The 20168-nt window shown below is 37.4% G+C and overlaps 1 protein-coding gene across 2 annotated transcripts in view; it reads right to left on the minus strand.

The window, feature by feature from the left end:
• Positions 1-1351: 1351 nt before the first annotated feature.
• SERPINB7 (serpin family B member 7) overlaps positions 1352-20168 on the minus strand; it is a 54650-nt gene continuing 35833 nt past the window's right edge. For both annotated transcript variants that reach the window (XM_050767118.1, XM_050767119.1), the window contains exons 3-8: positions 14315-14365; positions 13475-13591; positions 10347-10464; positions 7982-8124; positions 5691-5837; positions 1352-2479 (exon numbers count right to left, since the gene is read on the minus strand). In XM_050767118.1, coding sequence (XP_050623075.1) covers positions 2081-2479; positions 5691-5837; positions 7982-8124; positions 10347-10464; positions 13475-13591; positions 14315-14365 — 975 coding nt within the window. In that variant the 3' untranslated portion in view covers positions 1352-2080. The remainder of the gene's footprint in view (positions 2480-5690; positions 5838-7981; positions 8125-10346; positions 10465-13474; positions 13592-14314; positions 14366-20168) is intronic.

The following is a 20168-nucleotide window of genomic DNA, read 5'->3' on the forward strand; positions in this document are numbered from 1 at the left end:
TGAAAAAGAGGAGAAGAACCCTGCAAATATCTGTGGTTAATAAACAGATTAAAGAATTATGATCCTGAAAGATGAAAAGTCATCTTTGTATAGAAAAGAATCCATTACAAGGTCAGTGACATGGCCTTATACTAAAGTGGTCTTTCCATCTCAAATCATGTTTCTGAAACTAATGAGTATATTTATTCTAAAAATATACTGAGCACCTACCATATATCAAGTATTGCTCTGGGACTGTGAGGATAATAAGTCAGACATGAATCCTGTCCCAGGAAGCACGAATTTCAATGGTAAGAGAGGAGCTGAACAGATGCTACATTTGCTACCATTGAACCTGATGTTTGACAACATTCAACAGAAAAGGTCGATGATTCCACAGGCACCACAGTTTCAGAAGCTGTTTCAAGCTTATGAAAGTTCCACTTTCATGATCTAAAGCCTAGATCATGACTACACAATATAGCCATTCTCTGAATAAGTTAGGACCCTTAAACATGAGGTGGACATATGGGCAAGACCAACCAACCAAAATTGCAAGGAAAGTTTGTATTTAGTTTGTCTATAGTGCTATGGTGTGAATGTTTGTGGTCTCCCCAAGTCCCTGTGTTGATACCTAACCCCCAACACAATATGGCCACCATCTGAATACATGTTCCCATCACCTGTTTCCTAAGGTCGTGCTTTGAATGGTAGTAGATGGGAACGGTAATCAGAAAAATCAATTCCTCTCTCAAAACATGCCACTTAAATTCACTCTCCATAAATGTCCCTGAAAGGTGTAATAGTTCGGGCGCTGCAGGTTAGTGGTTAAATTATTTTGGTCAAGAGATTTTCTACATATTTCAAGTCATGTCAAATTTACTCATTTATATCATATTTTTAGATTCCACAGTATTTGTTGAAAATTAGGTATCTGCAAGGTCTGGTATTAAGCACTGCAGAGCCATGCAATAGGCTATCATTGATTTATACGGTTCCTATTCAGGTAAAAGTCTTTTTTGATGAAAATATAATTCAGTGGGCTCTCATTGTTTACAAATTCATAAGTAAGTTCCATGATCTTATGATTCTCAATTTATTTTTCTTCTGTTTATAAAATTACAGATGGCTTACTATAAATATTCATATATACAAATCATTTTTCCTCATGTATTTAAATCCTACTATTTAAAATTAATCAATCTATGTATCTGTATAAGCAATTTTATGTGTAATAAATGAGCCACATTGTATCAAATCAAACATATTATAAAAGAATTCTTGCTTGCTTGCTTGCTTGCTTTGCCTAGAAAACAAAGAAAGCCCTAGTTGTCCTACAATTGGTCAGAGGAAAACAATCACACTGTACAGGTATGTTGTATTTCTTTATTCTGATAAATAGAGAAAAAACTTATAAACTACACAGCATATGAAATATGATTCTGTAAATCACAACTGCCAACAGTTAAAAGATCTTTAATATTTGAAAAAACTATGTACATATTAAGTCTTATTAAAGAAAGGCCAAAATTTGTCAATTGAAAGCATTAATGAGATATTTTGGTTGGTCCTCAATCCCAATTCTATATTTTTTACCATCTAGATTATACATTGATTTAAAATCAAACGTATGAAGGTAAACTCTAATATCTTCATAGGTCAACAACAAAAATTTATCCTTCACACTTATTTCTAGAAAGCAGCTGGGCTTATTTCCTAGATTGTTTACAATGAAGCTAGAATATCTGCAATAACTGTAGAGTTTCAAAAAGGATCCCTAGGGCTACTTCTACATTCTCCTTCCCAGTTGAGCACTCTCCATAATTTCCAGATGGGTCATGGGGAAGAAACGAGTGTGGGAAGAAAGACAATGAAATTAGAAATGGGCGAGGCACATGGTGGTGGAATGCTAAGAGCAGGGATCAGGACAATCAACCAGGTGTCTAGGAAGGGACAAGTCACCAGTGTCATCTGCTGACCAACGGTAGGAAGAAATAAACTCAAAGGAAACACCACATTTTTCTAATTAAACTCAAATCTATTGACTTGTGGTGGTTCTTTGATGTTGTGGGGACTGCTGTAATAGAAACCAGTTGGATTTTCAAGGGCAAGAAACTTTGCCACTGAATAAGATGATGTCATCCTTCCTGATGACAAATAGGAATGGGTGGTCGGCTCTAAACAGCGTGGACTCAGGGAGTTGCTTTTCTACAATATTACTTCCTGTGGCAGCAGTAGCCTCGGTGCCCTCCTCATTGACCTCTATGTAAGATTTGTGCATCAGTCTTGATATATACAGACGACCCCCTGAAGCAATCCCAGAAAGATCTGCTTTGGATTCATCAAAGATATCTTTCAGCCCTAGGGGTCTCAAATATTGTTTCATTTCATAATTCTTCTCTATCTTGAACTGAGGAAAAAATACCTCAACATACTTAGAGGTCATTCGCCTTGGATTGGTCCATTCCATTAGATTCTGAAAGGTCAGTTTGTTTTCAATCTGTAAAAATAATTCAAAGATAATTTAGAATCATATGGTTAAGTGATAGATGAAACAATAGCTACAAAGATACATAGTTTTCTATAATTTATCCCTTCCTGGATATTTGTGTTCAAGTACATGAATCGGTCCTTGGAAGTCTTGAAACAGAATATGATTAAAATGAATAGTTCAAGTACTTTTTAACAAATCCAATGTTTAATTTGCTCTACTAGGAGAAGGCATAATTTATTTGCATCTTAGGGCAATTCCACTCTCTGTTCACCCATGAGCAGATACAACTAAAGTGGAGCAAAAGACAGGTGAAGGAACCTGAGAATCTGAGACCATCAGAGGGAGAAAGGAGCCCAGTGGTCATTTAAATCAATGTTTCCTAGCCATCTCCTCATCATGAAAGATAGATAAAGTCAAGTCTGCAGAGCTTAGTGGAGTAAACCAAAGGGACCCCATGTGGCCTGAGGCAAGGAGCCCAGAGCTCCAGCCTCGAAGGTTTGGGTGATCAATATCTCCCAGTACAGTTACCCATACTGTATCAAATCAATTTCTTGTTCTCAACAGATGAGGCAACTGAAGTGCAGGAGGCTGTAGTTCGATATGCCTGAAGGCAAAGCAAGCAACCTTAGTTCCACAGCCAGAAGAGTCCTTATCTCTCTCTCCAGCAGCATCGCTGCCTACAAACAATTCACAAAGCCAGTTCACCAGCTCTTGAATACTGAGAATTGATCACAGATTCTCAATTTAGAATAAGAAGATTTTTCATAAACACTGTTTAGAAATCTTACGTAAGGACATTTCTTCTCAAATTCAGGCTCAACTTCAATCTTAAACAACTTTTTACTGATATTAAATTCAACTTGTATTCTTATCAAGGACCTAAATTTGTACAGTCAAATTTAGTCTAATTTGAATTTTTTGCGTTAATTATCCAGTTTTGTGGTTAATCTGTAATATAATTTTACCCTGTTGGAATTTTTTTTTCATTTAGTGCACTGAGATCCAACTTCCTCATCATTATCTGGTTATGAAGGATTATGCAGGTATTTAAGATTGTAGAGTAGGTAGGTTTATAATAGTCAGATTCGAACATTATTAGGTAAATCTATTACAGAAAAGGAAAATTCAGACAGTAAGTGCAAGAACAAAACTATGTTGTTAGCTTACTTTGTCTGGGCTACTTTTTCTGTTGCAGATTATTTCAAGTTAAACTAATTGCTGTATGCTAAAATCTGATTATTATGAAGATTATCAAGTGAATAATAAATTTAATATGAGGACCAATATTTTATATGGTCATACTTTAGATTTAATAGTACCAATGTTATGACATTTCTCTTGCTTCTCATGTCAAAACAATTTAGATGAAAATGTAATGAAAGAAAGTTATTGCTAAAATTTAGTAGTCTTTGTCTATGTAGAAAGTGTCATTCCAAAGCTTTACAGTCATGTTTTTAAATCATAGTAATGTCCCTTGGATGGTAGGCATGTCTATTTCTTTATATTCATTCCACTGTCCTGTTATTCCACAGCAAATATTCATTATTGTCCAAGTCAAAACAAAACGAATACTTTTAAGTGTAGTTGTAACTTTTCAGTGTAGCTGACATACATATATGTGTGTGCACATACATACACACAAATATGCATATCTACACATATGTGTCTATCAGAAAAATTGACTAAATTCTATCAACCTCCCTTCCCTATCTCCCATGCTTGCTGTAAATATCAAACAAGATAATGTAAATGAAGCTCAGAACACATGGCCTGGGATGTAGTAGGTGCTAAATAAATGGCACCTATTATTCCTTTTAAATGAGAGAATAGAGAAGAGAGATGAGTCCAGGCCTCTGAGATTGCAGATCAAACTCAAAGAGCCAAGTTCAGGAGGAGGAAAAGCAGAAAAACGACTGAAAAAAGATCAGGCTTTGAGATACAGTGGTGGTGTCTGGCTTGCACGGCCCCCACCGTCTTCCCATTGCACTGTGTTGGTCCATTTCTCCTGCCACATCAGTCACAGGGCAGTCCCTAAACTCTGCTTTTCACTTGAGACACAGCAGCATGGAGGGATGAAACTGCCTTTGGAAATTACAACAGTAGGAAATCTGACATAGTTGACTCCATCTTGCTGCTAACCTCCAAGCTGTTGTTGGTCATTCTTTGGCATAGGCTAAGCTAACTTTGGAAGAAATTTAGTTTATAGTTTAAATGTAAAGCAAGAATCATAATAGCCCTTCCCAAAACTAAATCATCTTTGTAAAACTAATGAAAGACCGCACGGTTATGATTATGAGAGAGGCCTGAATTCCGCCACGATGTAGGCATAGTAAACATTAACCAATCATTGTTATGGAGGCCATAAAATTTGTAACTCCACGAATGACTCTTGTAGATAATATCACTATTGTAGAACCTAAGACTGGCCTTTTGAAATGTCTTTTCAGACTTTTACATTTCTGACACTAACTCCACTTGGACTCATGACTCATGACTCAACCGGTCCTGTGGCCCCCACAGAGTCCAAAGGTGGACTCAGTGCATGAGAACAGTTTTACACACGCTTGTGATTACATCCCCACCCAGTCAACAGCACTTATTCCCTAGACCCCTGCCCGCCAAACTATCCTTGAAAACTCCTAACCTCCAAACCTTCAGGGAGATTGATTTGAGTAGTAGTGATCTCATCTCCCAGGTGGCATGGTCGGCTTCGCATCAATTAAACTCTCTTTACTACAATGCTGTGCCCTCAGTGACTTGATTTTTCCTGTGCAGCAGGCAGGGAGACCCTCTTGTGCAATTACAGTGAGACCATACATTTTAATTCTCAAAGGCTCAGGTCTGTATCACATCATACCTGCCTAAAGATGCTCAGTCTAGCAAAATTTCAATAACACATAAAAGACTATATTCATGACCGAACACCAAAAATACCTAAACTCATGTCTTTTTAATTCCATAGCTGACATTTGAGAGGATTCCAACTTGATCAGTATTCAACTAAAATTATGCTAAACTGAGTTAAGTCAATCTCAGCAACTATAATGGTGTCTGGCTCGTACTAGGTACTCCTTAAATATTTGTCAAATCATTTAACAAGCAGGTAAGTCTGTAATATCTCAATACCCTGAAATCTTGCAGTTTATCAATGAAAACTGAATCAGCAGTATCCTAAAAGTCTTATTTCCCAGTAGTGAAAATGACAGTCGTAACTTACTTCAGAGAGGTCATTCTCAGGCAGCAGAACGTACATGTTTATGCCACCATTGTATCTGAGCTCAAGAACCTTCATTGATGGGTCCTCGATAACAGACAAATTGAACTTCCGCTCCTGGTGCATCATGGCCACTGACTTCCCAGAGCACTGAAAGTCAAGTCACAAAAAATTATTTATAATCCCACTTCATTTTACTTATTAACCAAACACATACAAGAATATTGTACTTGGTCAATAAATGATTGCTCAGTTGATCCTGCAGATTTTTTCCTGACAAGTTACTAACGGTGGTTGCATTGGTGCAAATCTTAGTGGTAAAGCCAAGACTTCAAGTTTGATTCCTTGAGTTTAAAATAACTGTGTGACCTTGGGTGAGTTACTGTGCCTCTCTGTGCCTCCATTTCCTCATTTATAGAATGGGAGTGACTATAATCCCTGCTATACAGGATTGTTGTGAGGATTACGTGAATTAATATGTCTAGCACTTGGAACATTGCCTTGCACTCAGTCTTTTAACTGAAAAGTCTCTATAATAAGTAATGAAAAGGTACTAAATAACATTAAAGTGAAAAATGAATGCTATAGGTTTTTTTTCTCTTCTCAGAAGTAAAATACAGACTAGTACTAACAAAATTACACAATTTAAGACCAGGTACAGTGGCTCATGCCTGTAATCCCAGCACTTTGGGAGGTCCAGGGAAACTACTTGAGCCTGGGAGCTCAAGACCAGCCTGAGCAACATGGCGAGACCGCATCTCCACTAAAAATAAAAAATAAAAATAAAATAGCTGGGTGTGGTGGAACATGCCTGTAGTCCCAGCTACTTGGGAGGCTGAGGTGGGAGGATCACCTGAGCCCAAGAAGTCAAGGCTAGAGTGAGCAGTGATTCCACCACTGCACTCCAGCCTGGGCAACAGAGTGAGACCCTGTCTCAAAAAACAAACAACAACAACAACAACAAAAACACAATTTAAGCATGAGGTCTTGGAAAAATAAAAATTCCTGCAAGGTATTTGATAATGTCCTTCAAATTCACCAGGGCAAAAAAAAAAAAAAAAAAAAGTAGCTCTTATCTTGAGAATATCATTTATAGATTTAGAGACACCATTGAGGTACAATAAACTTTCTCCTAGTGATGTTATAATCTGCAAACTTGTCAACATTTCTGTAATATCCCCTTTTAAGAACAAACATCCTACATGGGGAGGACAGATAATTCTCTGTCCTTGAACTGAAGGTCCTTCTCTCTCTGGAAATGTTGCCTTTTTTGATTTAGAGTCCAATCCTCAGAAAGAACATACATGAAATCTATCTGCTTAGTGAGACAGGTCCGCAGAATTGAGCCTGATACACATGGGGACTGGGATGTGACAGACAGGATGTCTCACTGGGGCAGGGGAAGAATTACACATCTGGGTTATGCTGAAGAGATTATGTTACCAATTTTTAATATGATAGAACTAACATTGACATCAGAGATCCAGATTCCATAGCATGTTACATTACAAGCTGTCTGTTACAGCTACATTACATAGGGTGTGTGGACCAGCAGGGAGAGTGTTTAAAACAATGTTATTCTATAGTAATGCTTTTTAAAATAAAAAAAAAATAGGAGAAAAGAATAACACAGGAAACAGGAATGCAGCTTCTGTGAAGCAAGGCAGGAATCCTAACACAATATTCCTGACTGCAAGAGCTTTGTTGTTTCTGCTGTACAAAGATTACTGTGTACAAACTGGTTTTAAAACCCAAGAATATATGTTTTATAAAGGTTGGTAATAAGATGTTTTAGATCAAAAACAGAACTAAGTGGAGAAATACATATGGCTTATTCTTGGAAATGCATACCTTTACTAAACATAGCTTTTCCCCTTGTAAAAGAAAACGCATTTCCTACTGTGACTCAGGAAAATCATTGATAGTAAATGATTTTAAGTGCAGACCTCATGGTTAAAATAACGAAAAATGAAAAATACACTTTTGTCATATGTTTTCTTATAGGCCTCCAATTATAATATCTTAAGACACATTCATGCCACTTCTTTCCATTTTGAATGTATTTTAAAGAATACCAATTTACAAGACACCTTTGGCGATGTTTCATAGCCTGCATGACAGGCAAAATAGAAAGTTTGCTTTGTAAAGCAACTGACCATACAATATTGGTAATGCAAAAGAAGTTAAATGAGTTAAAAACGGTGAATCCAGAGTTTACTATGTAACTATCACAGTCCTGCAAAGGAATACTATTGAGGAAGAATTCTAAATTAAACAGGAGATTGACAACATACCTTGGGAGATTTGAAACGGCAATTTGTGGTTTCACTCTTGGTGAAGGCTGATTGCCACTTGCCTTTGAAGTACACAGCGTTCACCAGCACCATTACAGCAGATGAGCTGATGCCACCGTCACCAATCACGTTCTTGATTTTGCCTTTTGAAAAAAAAAAAAAAATGAGGGGAGAAAGGTTTATTTTAATATAATTTTTTAAATGATTTAAAAGACCATTAATTGGTATGAAGCTTTTTTCTTACCACATAATAACACCAATAAGAATATTAAGAATAACCTATGAGCAATTAATGTGTCCAGCACTTTCTAAGCCCTTTAGATGCAATCTTTGGTTTCACCCTCACATAATCCCTGTGAGGTAGGCATTATTATTGTCTCCATTTCCTGTTGATGAAGCTAAGGCACAAAGACATTAAGACACACAACAAGAAAATGATAGCAATAGGATTCCAACCCAGGAAGACAACCCCAGAGTCCCTGCTCGTAGGTACCAAAATGCCTTTACTGCATTGACTAGGCCACCTTTTGCTACTACAGTACTTCAATCCATTGAAAGGGTAATACCCTCCTTCATTCTACAGTAACAAGATTGTTGCTGGACGCTATGCACTATTCTGCATATTTGAATTACAAATGTGAAAGACATAGCCTGTGCCATCATTGAGCTCCCAGTCCAGCACAGAAGCGTCAACATCCGAAGAGCAGTTGTAACCCACCAGTAACATCGAGGTCTGATCTCAGTGCACTGTGAGAGCACAGATTAAAGGCACCCAACTTTTTCTGTGGTGTTCTGCTTTAGCTGAAGGACAGGGGGGAGCAGGGAGAGCTTCCATAAAGCAGAGACTATTTATTCAAAGGCACAGAAGCCTGGAAGGGCAAGGTGTATTTGTCGGGGAGAATAAGTTGGCAAGATTGGAAGCAAGGGCCTGATAATGAAGAGGCTTGAATGTCTGGTAAGAATTTTGTATTATTTTGAAGGTGATGGAAAATAATTGCTCAGGATTCATTGAAAGACAAGAAAGGTCACGGTCATGATGGATCTGATTTGCCTTTCAAAAGGATGGTTCTGGTATTGTGTGGAGGATATGGGCTTCAAGACCTGGGTAGGGTTGTTTAGAATACTGGCAACATTTTAAAGGGTTTCCTCAAATAAATATTGAGTACATATGCTTATGAAAAATTAGAGTAATTATGCATAGATTTGCACAAGAAAGGAAGACAGAGAAATAACTACTCTAAATAGAAAAAATTGTTAGCAATCTGATACCCTTATATTATATACTAAATAGAATCCCACCTAGCTTTTAGAAAAGGAATAATTACATAGTTTCTCTTGATTTATAAGTGTTATATTTGAAACATGTAATGGCTAAACATCAAAGTAACCCACTATGAATATAATGAGGAATGAATGAATAAAAAGAAATTTTATACACTGTATTCTTAGTCCCAGGACTAAGTGTATGCTGCTGAAAGTTTGCATTTAAAGTGCGAGATATATTTATCTCATATTTCTGAGGCATAGCTAGGCTCAGTAAATGCAGGTACAATGTTTAGAGTACAAATCAAGGCCAGCCCTTAGGTAATGAAACAACTAGTAGCTTTGGAATTGGTTGATGAACAAAGCAAGGATTAATAAATTTCTTTATTTGCTTTGCACTAAACCAGAACATTAGCTGGAATTCAGTTTTTAGTTGTGACAGAGACTTACCAATAAAGAGCTGTACTTTTTCTGGAAGGTACTACCTTTGTTACATAAATTATTTTGGTAATTAAAGAACATTTTAAAATAAGAGATATACTATACATCCTTGGAAAAAGCAATGTTATGAAAATATATTTCTTTGACGGTAGAATGTTATAACTTTAATAAGATTCAGTCCATAAAGGAATAATAAAGTATGAAAATCCAGCCTATCTTTAAAAAATAGGTTGATTATTAAATGAAATGCTATGCTGTGGTCATTGAAAATAATAATGTGGTCATTGAAAGTAATGTCAATAAAATAATAACTTAGTTTTTGTTCACTAACTAGGGTGAGATATTGAGGTTAATTTATCAAATTAACTCAGCTTGTTATTAATTTATGAAATGATCACAATACTATGTTTGTCCTGAAGGTTTTACCAATGAAATGAGAAAATGTAAAAGACTGAACTTCTGAAAAGTGCAAAGCATTCAAATTATTAAAATTATTCAAAACCACATTGCAGACAAATACTAAAGCAATTTTAAGTAGCAGCAATCATTACTTTGAACTAGGAGCTCTTCCATGTATGTACAAAAGACTCCCAGCGTTTGTTCTCAGTATTAACATATAACTGACAAATCTTGTAGAAAAATAGGGTATTTCAATACTCACCATGCGTTTCACTTTCAACCCACTTATTAATTTTACGTCTAGTGTCTTCTAAATGATTTGTAAAGTCAACTCGCTCCACTTTGGCATCGTATAATTTTTCGGCACACTCAATGTAGTCCTACAAAGAAGAATACAGGTTTTGTATTTACAAATCATCACCAACTAAATATATAAGAAATGTATTTTTGAACTTTTTATTTTCACTGCTTTATTCAAAGGTTCAATTCTGCCTCAAAGATAAGTATGTAAATATAGGGATATATGGAAATTGGGCTGGAAGGGGATCTGGTGAATTTGAAGTTGAATTTGTACAGCAAATACTCTGTTTAAACTTAAGTTTATCTGAAATGGATTTGAGGAGGCTAATAGAGAATAGATAACGTCCACCCTTTTACCACTGCTTTCTCATATTAAATAACTCAATAGCCTCCTAACTAGTCTCCCTTGCCTGTGTCATCCCTTCCTGCTGCAAATTTTTCAAGGCTACATTATTGCACTCAAGACAAAGCCCAAGCCCTTGAACCTTGCCGACAAGGCTCTGCTGATCCCCACACTGCTTATGTCATAGCCACTTTCTCCTTACTCTGCTCTCCCACCATACCACATTCCTGACAGTTTCTCAAAAATGCCATGTGTCATCTCTCACTAGAGGTGTTTGAACAACGTTCCTTCTGCCTGAAATGGCCCATATACCTCATGATTATGTCTTACCCATTTTCTAGTTCCAAGTATGGCTGTCTGTCCTTGACAGATATTTTCTCTAGGTTCCACGTACGTTTTCTTTCTTTCTTTCTTTTTTTTTTTTTTTCTTTTTTTGAGATGATGTCTCACTCTCGTCCCCTTGCAGGCTGAAGTGCAATGGTGTGATCTCGGTTCACTGCAACCTCTGCCTCCTGGGTTCAAGCGATTCTCCTGCCTCAGCTTCCCAAGTAGCTGGGATTACAGGTGCCTGCCACCATGTCCGGCTAATTTTCGTATTTTTAGAGATGGGGTTTCACCATGTTGGTCAAGCTGCTTTTGAATTCCTGACCTCAGGTGATCCGCCCGCCTCAGCCTCCCAAAGTGCTGGGATTATAGCCATGAGCTACCGTGCCCGGTCCCAGCTACATTTTCTAACAGTATGTTTACCTTGATTTTTTTCATAACAGCTGTTATCATAATACATCCTTTTTACCTTTGAGATTGTCAGAGCCCTTCACAAAACAGCAAATTCTGTGAAGTCAAGACTATATAAGCCTTGCTTATGATTTTATTCCCAGTACCTAGCACATTGCCTCGGACATAATAGTTGCCTAAGAAATACTTGCGGCTGGACGCGGTGGCTCAAGCCTGTAATCCCAGCACTTTGGGAGGCCGAGAGGGGCGGATCACGAGGTCAGGAGATCGAGACCATCCTGGCTAACACGGTGAAACCCCGTCTCTACTAAAAAATACAAAAAACTAGTTGGGCGAGGTGGCGGGCGCCTGTAGTCCCAGCTACTTGGGAGGCTGAGGCAGGAGAATGGCGTGAACCCAGGAGGTGGAGCTTGCAGTGAGCTGAGATCCGGCCACTGCAGTCCAGCCTGGGTGACAGAGCGAGACTCCGTCTCAAAAAAAAAAAAAAAAAAAAAAAAAAGAAGAAATACTTGCTGTTTTTAATTTTTAAAAAGTCACAATGATCTAATTTATCAATACATTAGTAATTCAACAAATATACACATATATATCTTTGTGGAAAGATGTTCAGAATTAGAAGAAAAAGATGTATTACGAACCAGGTATTGTTAGTCGATTTCCTATTAAAGTTTATAGGATTTTCATCCTAATAATGAAGATTCACTAGTTGTCCTTTGTCTATCCACAGGAAAAGACTAGCTCTCTAATGCAAGCTTTGTGTGTGATTTCCTTGGATACAGCTCTTTTCATCTACTGATTAATTCATTCTTCTATCCACACATCCATTCATCCACCCACTTTGACACAAAGAGTAGTTTTAAGTAGTCCATGGCCCAGGAAGGTTGATACGTGCAAGAGGTTGATACGTGCAAGAGGTTGATACATGCAAGATGTCAGCAAGGAATAAAGATAGCAGTCGGAAGGGACAGGATAGTTACATAGATGTTGCTATTCTCTACCACTTCCAAGAAACTCAGACCAGACATAGGGGCTCATGCCTGCAATCCCAGCACTTTGGGCGGCTGATGTGGGCAGATCACCTGAGGTCAAGAGTTCGAGACCAGCCTGGCCAACATGGCAAAACCCTGTCTCTACTAAAATACAAAAAAAAAAAAAAAAAAAATTAGCAGGACGTGGTGGCACGTGCCTGTAATCCCAGCTACTTGGGAGGCTGAGGCGGGAGAATTGCTTGAACCCAAGAGGCAGAGGCTGTAGTGAGCCAAGATTGTGCCAATGCACTCCAACCCAGGCAACAGTGCCAGACTCTGTCTAAAACAGAGAGAGAGAGAGAGAAACTCTAGAAGAGCTAGAAGCCACTAAGCATTTATACTTTTTTGAAAAGTCCAACTAGTATGTCATGTTGATCTCCTTCTAAGACTTGTCTATGTCCTTAAAAAATACATAAAACTTAAGTGACATAAAAAATAAAATTTGGCCAGGCAAGATGGCTCATGCCTGTAGTTCCAGCAATTTGGGAAGCTGAAGCAAAAGGATCACTTGAGCCCAAGAGTTCAAGACCAACCTCAGGAGTTCAAGACCAACCTGGGCAACATAGAGAGAACCTTTCTCAACAACAGAAAATTTAGCTGGGCATAGTAGCACGCACCTGTGGTTGCAGCTACTCAGGAAGCTGAGATGGGATTACTGCTTGAGCCCAGAATGTGTTTCCTGCCATGGACACCCCTAAATGGGCTGACTGCTCCTCCATTCCATTTACAGCTCGACATCCCTACCAATGGACACATTCTCTTCTGTTTTGAAGCCTGTCAGTTTAGTGAACCTGAATATGTGGATTAATTGGGTAAAAAGTTGAACTTTGGAAATGGTGATATTTTCAAGACATCTGAGAACATAATAAGTAGCAACGAGAAACAAAACCATCTTTGTATGACTCAGTAAAAAGACACAAGCCTTTGTTCAGATAATGGATTTAACAAGATTCAGGTCCTTCTAACAGAGGCAGTTTCACCTACCTTATGAAAGCCATACACTTTTTCCGCAAAAAGACCATTCACAATGCTGAGATCATAATCCTTGTGGGATGCATTTATATCAGAAAAAACTCTTTTCAGTTGAGACTGGAGCCCTGGCTGTTATTAAAAAGATGTATAAAAATTTAATTTTGGACTGCAAAGATATGCATAATCTCATTTACACATAAAATAGAACATGCATATTATACCATAAAATAATTTTTAAAAATACTTTAAAAACAGCAAACAAGGCCACATACATCTATGTCTTACCCTTTCTCAAAATAGTGTCTGTGATCAAATGAAATAATTTACTAAATACTTGGCCTTAAAATAAAATTGTTAACAGAAGATAATGATTTTGCATAATATATATTAAATAATTAATTTTACCAATGTAAGTTGTCTATGAATATACAAAGAAAAAGGCAAAACATTTAACTTCATCCTTTCTTGCCAAAATATGGCCAATATGTAAATAAAATGTTAGTAAATTAATAAATAACAAGTAAATTATCAAAAATTCTACTTGAAAAATCCACAATCTGGAAATCTGAATAAAGCATGTTTCTTAGCTTTGAAAGGATAGTTCCACATTCTCCAACCTCCATCTCTTGGGCGCAAGCTAACCTCCCCCATAGCCCCCCAAGTAGCTGGGACTATAAGCTAATTTTTGTATATTTTGCACAGATGGGGTTTTGCCATGTTGCCCAGGCTGGTCTCGAACGCCGGGGCTCCAGTGATCCACCCGCCTCAGCCTCCCAAAGTTCTAGTATTACAGGCATGAGCCCCTGCACCTGGCTCACCATCTCTTTTTCTAAAAGAACGTATTGTCTTTACCTGACTATTAGAAGAGTTTCCATATCCTGAAGCAGTGTTAATGTGAAGCACCTGTAAACAGGGCACAAAGAAAGCAATCATTAGAATCAGGGGTTACGAGAACAGTTTGCAAGAGGTTTTAAAAATAAAAATATTATTTCCCAATAAATGTGTCTAATTGCCATTCCAAGTTCATTAGTGTCTTAGAGCTGATTCTCCCCATGACTCTGAATGCACATCAACAGGCATACTTGGTTTTAATTTTTATTGCATTTTCTTTCTTTACCACAACTTGATTTTCTCTTAGGTTTACCAGGATTTTGGAATCTGTGTCAATTTACATAAATGCTATAGTGACATCGCTTCCGGTTAAATCATGCTTGTCCAGTAGTCAGTCCACACACGGATGTTAATGCCTCAGTGCACAGCTCTCCCAGTCTGACACTGAATGAAAAGCATATTTCAGCAGCGAAACTCTACAGTTTTCAATATAGTCAGTGAAATGTGACCACCATCCTCACTATACAATGGTGTAACTCAGAATACCTGTGGACTGGTCGGGCGCGGTGGCTCACGCATGTAATCCCAGCACTTTGAGAGGCCAAGGCGGGCAGATCATGAGGTTAGGAGATCGAGACCATCCTGGCTAACACAGTGAAACCCCGTCTCTACTAAAATACAAAAAATTAGCTGGGCGTGGTGGCGGGCGCCTGTAGTCCCAGCTACTCGGGAGACTGAGGCAGGAGAATGACGTGAACCCGGGAGGCGGAGCTTGCAGTGAGCTGAGATCCGGCCACCGCACTCTAGCCTGGGCGACGGAGGGAGACTCCATCTCAAAAAAAAACAAAAACAAAAACAAAAACCCTGTGCACTATTTTGTGATTTATGGAATGAATAAGCCTCTTTCTGAAGTGACCGGGCAGCTATAATTTTAACATTTGGGCCAATACAAATTAGGTCATCAATTCATGTGTTAATTTAATATTTATTAAGTTTTACCTACCAGATTTTCCTCTTATTTTTTGTAATTTTGGAATCATGGAACCTATCCACATTTCCTACCAATGATTATTCCTACATTTCTTGAAATGTCATTTAACGTAAAAAAGCACTGTTTTACTTAAATAGGCTCTAAAACTCCATGTCATCATCATTTTTAAAAAATATTTATTTATTTTTATTATACTTTAAGTTCTGGGATACATGTGCAGAATGTGCAGGTTTGTTACATAGGTATACACGTGCCATGATGGTTTGCTGCACCCATCAACCCATCATCTACATTAGGTATTTCTCCTAATGCTATCCCTTCCCTAGCCCCCCCAAACTACTGACAGGCCCCGGTGTGTGATATTTCTCTCCCTGTGTCCATGTGTTCTCATTGTTCAACTCCCACTTATGAGTTAGAATATGCAGTGTTTGGTTTTCTGTTCCTGTGTTAGTTTGCTGAGAATGATGGTTTCCAGCTTCATCTATGTCCCTGCAAAAGATGTGAACGCATCCTTTTTTACAGCTGCATAGCATTCCATAGTGTATATGTGCCACATTTTCTTTATCCAGTCTATCATTGCTGGGCATTTGGGTTGGTTCCAAGTCTTTGCTATTGTGAATAGTGCTGCAATAAACATAGGTGTGCATGTGTCTTTATAGTAGAATGATTTATAATCCTTTGGGTACATATCCAGTAATGGGATTGCTGGGTCAAATCCATTTGAACACTTAAAAGTCTTTCTTTCTCCCCTTCCCTCCCTACCCCATGTTTTACGGAGTTTTCAACATGTAGAGCTTCTGCTAACTTTCAGCTTATTGAGAGTACAAACTCATAATTAGAATTTGTACTCTCTCTAATATTTGATATTATCCCTTATATTTCTGTCTGATTGTTTATAACTACACGTTGTCTCACACAAAGGCCGCACTGTACAAATTTAGTTAAGGTAGTCATTTGTACCGACCAAATTTAAAAACTATATTTTGTGTATCAGGCATAATTTTGACTATATTAGTCTGATAGAGGATTTTCTCACAGCAATGTATATACAGAATAACAGTTACTAAATGCTTCCTCCCCAAAGCTGACTGTTTTTAATCCCACCATCATTGCGTGCATCAACCTCACCGTGGTAGCTTCTGACAAAAGAAGAGAACTTTTCAGCACTTGCCCCCTCTGTTCCTTTAATTCAAAATTATTTTACAGAGGTTTATAAAATTTAAAATGTGTTGAATTTGGGGATTTTTATATTAAGTGGGTTTAAAGAAAAATTTCTTAAATTCATAATATAATAAAACTGGAATGCTTAATATTTTTCAGTTTAGAAACGTCCATACTTACAATAAAGTTCAAGAAGTCATTGCAGTTATTAAGTTGTAGTTTGCGGGCCGGGCGCGGTGGCTCACGCCTGTAATCCCGGCACTTTGGGAGGCCAAGGTGGGCAGATCACGAGGTCAGGAGATCGAGACCATCCTGGCTAACACGGTAAAACCCCGTCTCTACTAAAAAATGCAAAAAACTAGCTGGGCGCGGTGGCGGGCGCCTGTAGTCCTAGCTACTCGGGAGGCTGAGGCAGGAGAATGGTGTAAACCCGGGAGGCGGAGCTTGCAGTGAGCTGAGATCCGGCTACTGCACTCCAGCCTGGGCGACAGAGCGAGACTCCGTCTCAAAAAAAAAAAAAAAAAAAAAAAGTTGTAGTTTGCATCATCTAATTATTTACGAGTGATTTTTATTTCAATAGTGACTATGCATGGCATGTTTTCACCTATGGAAGAATTCAAAATTCAAAATTTTGAACTAGGACCTCCAGCGACTGTGTAACAGAGACCCTTGAACAATTCTGGTTCAACAGCCCATGGGAACATCAGCATTTGATTTATAGAAGAGCTTTCTTAGTCTTTAGATCTGTAGATTTGATAAACTATCACTGTGAGCCTATGGTACTGAAGGACCTGTCATACCAGTCTACAAGAACATCTATGCATGTTATGATAAAGAAAAGACAATGAAACCATAAGAAGTCTTTTAATCTTCAACCTTTCACTATATTTTGAGAATCTTGCATCTTTGCAACAGCTCTACTTGAAAATAGAATAAGCTCTTGGCCAACGTGGATTTTCAATGCCTTTAAAAATATGGCAGTTATCTCTTCCCAATTGAAAGAATTCAGAGAGAAAACATGCTGGGTACTTTGTATCCTTAAACAATCCTGCCTCAGTTTTTTAGTCAATTTTATTGTGGCTGCGACTTCATTGGTGAACAGTGGTGAACAGTGGGGTTGGTCACTTGCCACTAGGAAAGGAAGATTCAACAGGGACTTTCCACTCCATGGAATTATTTATTTGGGCTACTACAAGAAAGGAAATAAAAGCATGTATCTTTATACTTTGGACTATATCATTATAATTGTTTCATCCTATGTCAGAAAATAGATGAGGTTTGTCGCTAAGGGCTCCCAGAATGAAAACTTTCAAATGAAAGTCATCACTGTCCATCATCTCAGTATAAGATGGAGAGAGAGATAAGCAGTGACCGGCTGGAACTTAGGTGGTCCCTTTGTATCCTTCTTTCCTAAAATGAGGGGTCAGGAGTTGATGGGACCAGCTCGTTAATCTTTGAAACAGTTCAAGGAGGAAAGTTTAACCAGTAAAGGCTGAGAACATATTGGAAGTCATATTTGATTATGAGATAATGTCTTGAGCAAAATATACATGGCTACGTAAATTTATATAAATATAAGTTATAAAATATAATTTGACTGATATCTGCTCTTCAAAGTGTTAAACCTTCTACTCATTACAATCGTGCATCACTTAACTATGCGGATGCTTTCTGAGAAATGTATCATTAGGTGATTTTGTCATTGTGCGAATGTTACAGTGTGTACTCATGCAAACTCAGATGGTATGGTCTACTACACAACTTGGCTACATGGTATGGCCTGTTGCTCCCCAAATACAAACCTGTAATGCATGTTACTGTACTGAATACTGTAGGCAGCTGTAACACAATGGTAAATATCTGTGTATGTAAATACATCTAAGAATAGAAAAGGTACAGCAAAAAACTGTATAAAAGATGAAAACTGGCAAAACAGTATAGGCACTTACCATAAATGGCACTTGCAAGACCGGAAATGGCTCTGGGTGAGTCAGCAAGTGAGTAATGAGTGAATGTGAAGGCCTAGTATGTTACTGTATATCGCTGTAGACTTCACAAGCACTGGACACTTAGTCTTCACTACATTTATGAAGAATAATTTTGTCTTCAATCATAAGTTAACTTTAGCTTACTTTAACTTTTTTACTTTATAAACTTCTTATTTTTAAAAAACATTTTGATTATTTTGTAACAGCACTAGGCTTCAAACACAAAGACATCGTACAACTGTACAATTATATTTTTCTTTATATTCTTATCTTATGAGCTGTATTTATTTAATTTTTTAACTTTTTAAACTTTTTTGTGAATAAGTAAGGCATAAACAACTTTAGCCTAGGCCTACACAGAGTCAGGATTGTCAATATCACTGTCTTTTTCCTTCACATCTTGTCCCACTGAAAGGTCTTTGGAGCATTAACACGCATGGCACCATCATCTCCTATGATAACAATGCCTCCTTCTGGAATCACTCCTGAAGGGTCTGTCTGAGGCTGTTTCACAGCTAACTTTTATTTTTCATACGTAGAAGGAGTACACTTTAAAATAACTACTAAAAGTATAGTATTGTAAATGCATAAATCAGTAATAGTCACTTACCATTATCAAGCATTATGTGCCGTACGTCATTGCATGTGTTAGGCTTTTATACAACTAGCAGTCTAATGGGTTGGTTTATGCCAGCATCACTGCAGGAACGTGAGTAATGCATTTCGTTATGATATTATGATGGCTGCAACATCACTAGACAATAGTAATATCTCAGTTTCATTTTAATTTTACCGTACTGCCCTCATACCTGTGGTCCATCACAGACCAAAATGTCATTATATGGCCTGTGACTCTACCTTGTAAAAAGAACCTAGTAATTTATGTGAAGCCTTGCAGAGAAAGGAATCTCCCCTTCTCATTGGCCAAAATTTATCTTAAGACAGACTGTAACTTTTTAAAACCTCCCTGCAGTTCTTTTCTGATTTTATTTTATTTTTTTAAATAGTCCCAAAGCTACCATTGGAAAGAATAATTTAGGAATATACGCATGGAACAAAAATATAAAATACCACGTTAAAGTGATTCAAACATACTAACATATTTTCTGAGATAATGCTTTTGGCACCCAGGCAATAATTTTAAAATTATATGACTATCCGGAAGTCATTCTCCTGAACTTTTTGAATAAAGCTTTAATAAGTGTAAATATTTAACATTATTCTTTGATCATTACTAGTATTACTCTCTTTTGATATGAATTTTGTTGATTTTCTGATATTCCTAATTGAATGTTAGTAAACTGGAAGGGTCAAATATTGAAATGATACGTGTCTGTTTTTATCTTTACAAAAATTCAAGAAACTGTAGATTCAACAGTAAAACTACCATGACTAAAGATGCATAATGATGCTACAGATGGAGCATCCTAATCCAAAATCCAAAATGCTCCAAATTCTGAAATTTTTGAGCATCAACATGACACAAGTGGAAAATTCCACACGTGACCTCATGTGATGTGTCACGGTTAAAATTTTGTTTCATTAAAAAAAAAGATTTAAAATGTTGTATAAAATTACCTTCATGCTATATGTATAGGTTGTATATGAAACATAGATAAATTTCATGTTTATACCTGGGTCCTATCCCATCTCATGTATAAACAAATATGCTGAAATCTAAAAAAAAAAAAAAAAAAAAAAAAAAAAAATCCCAAAAGGGAAAAATTCCAAAATC

The sequence above is a fragment of the Macaca thibetana genome, chromosome 18, assembly GCF_024542745.1.
Source record: "Macaca thibetana thibetana isolate TM-01 chromosome 18, ASM2454274v1, whole genome shotgun sequence".
Taxonomy (NCBI): Eukaryota; Metazoa; Chordata; class Mammalia; order Primates; family Cercopithecidae; genus Macaca; species Macaca thibetana.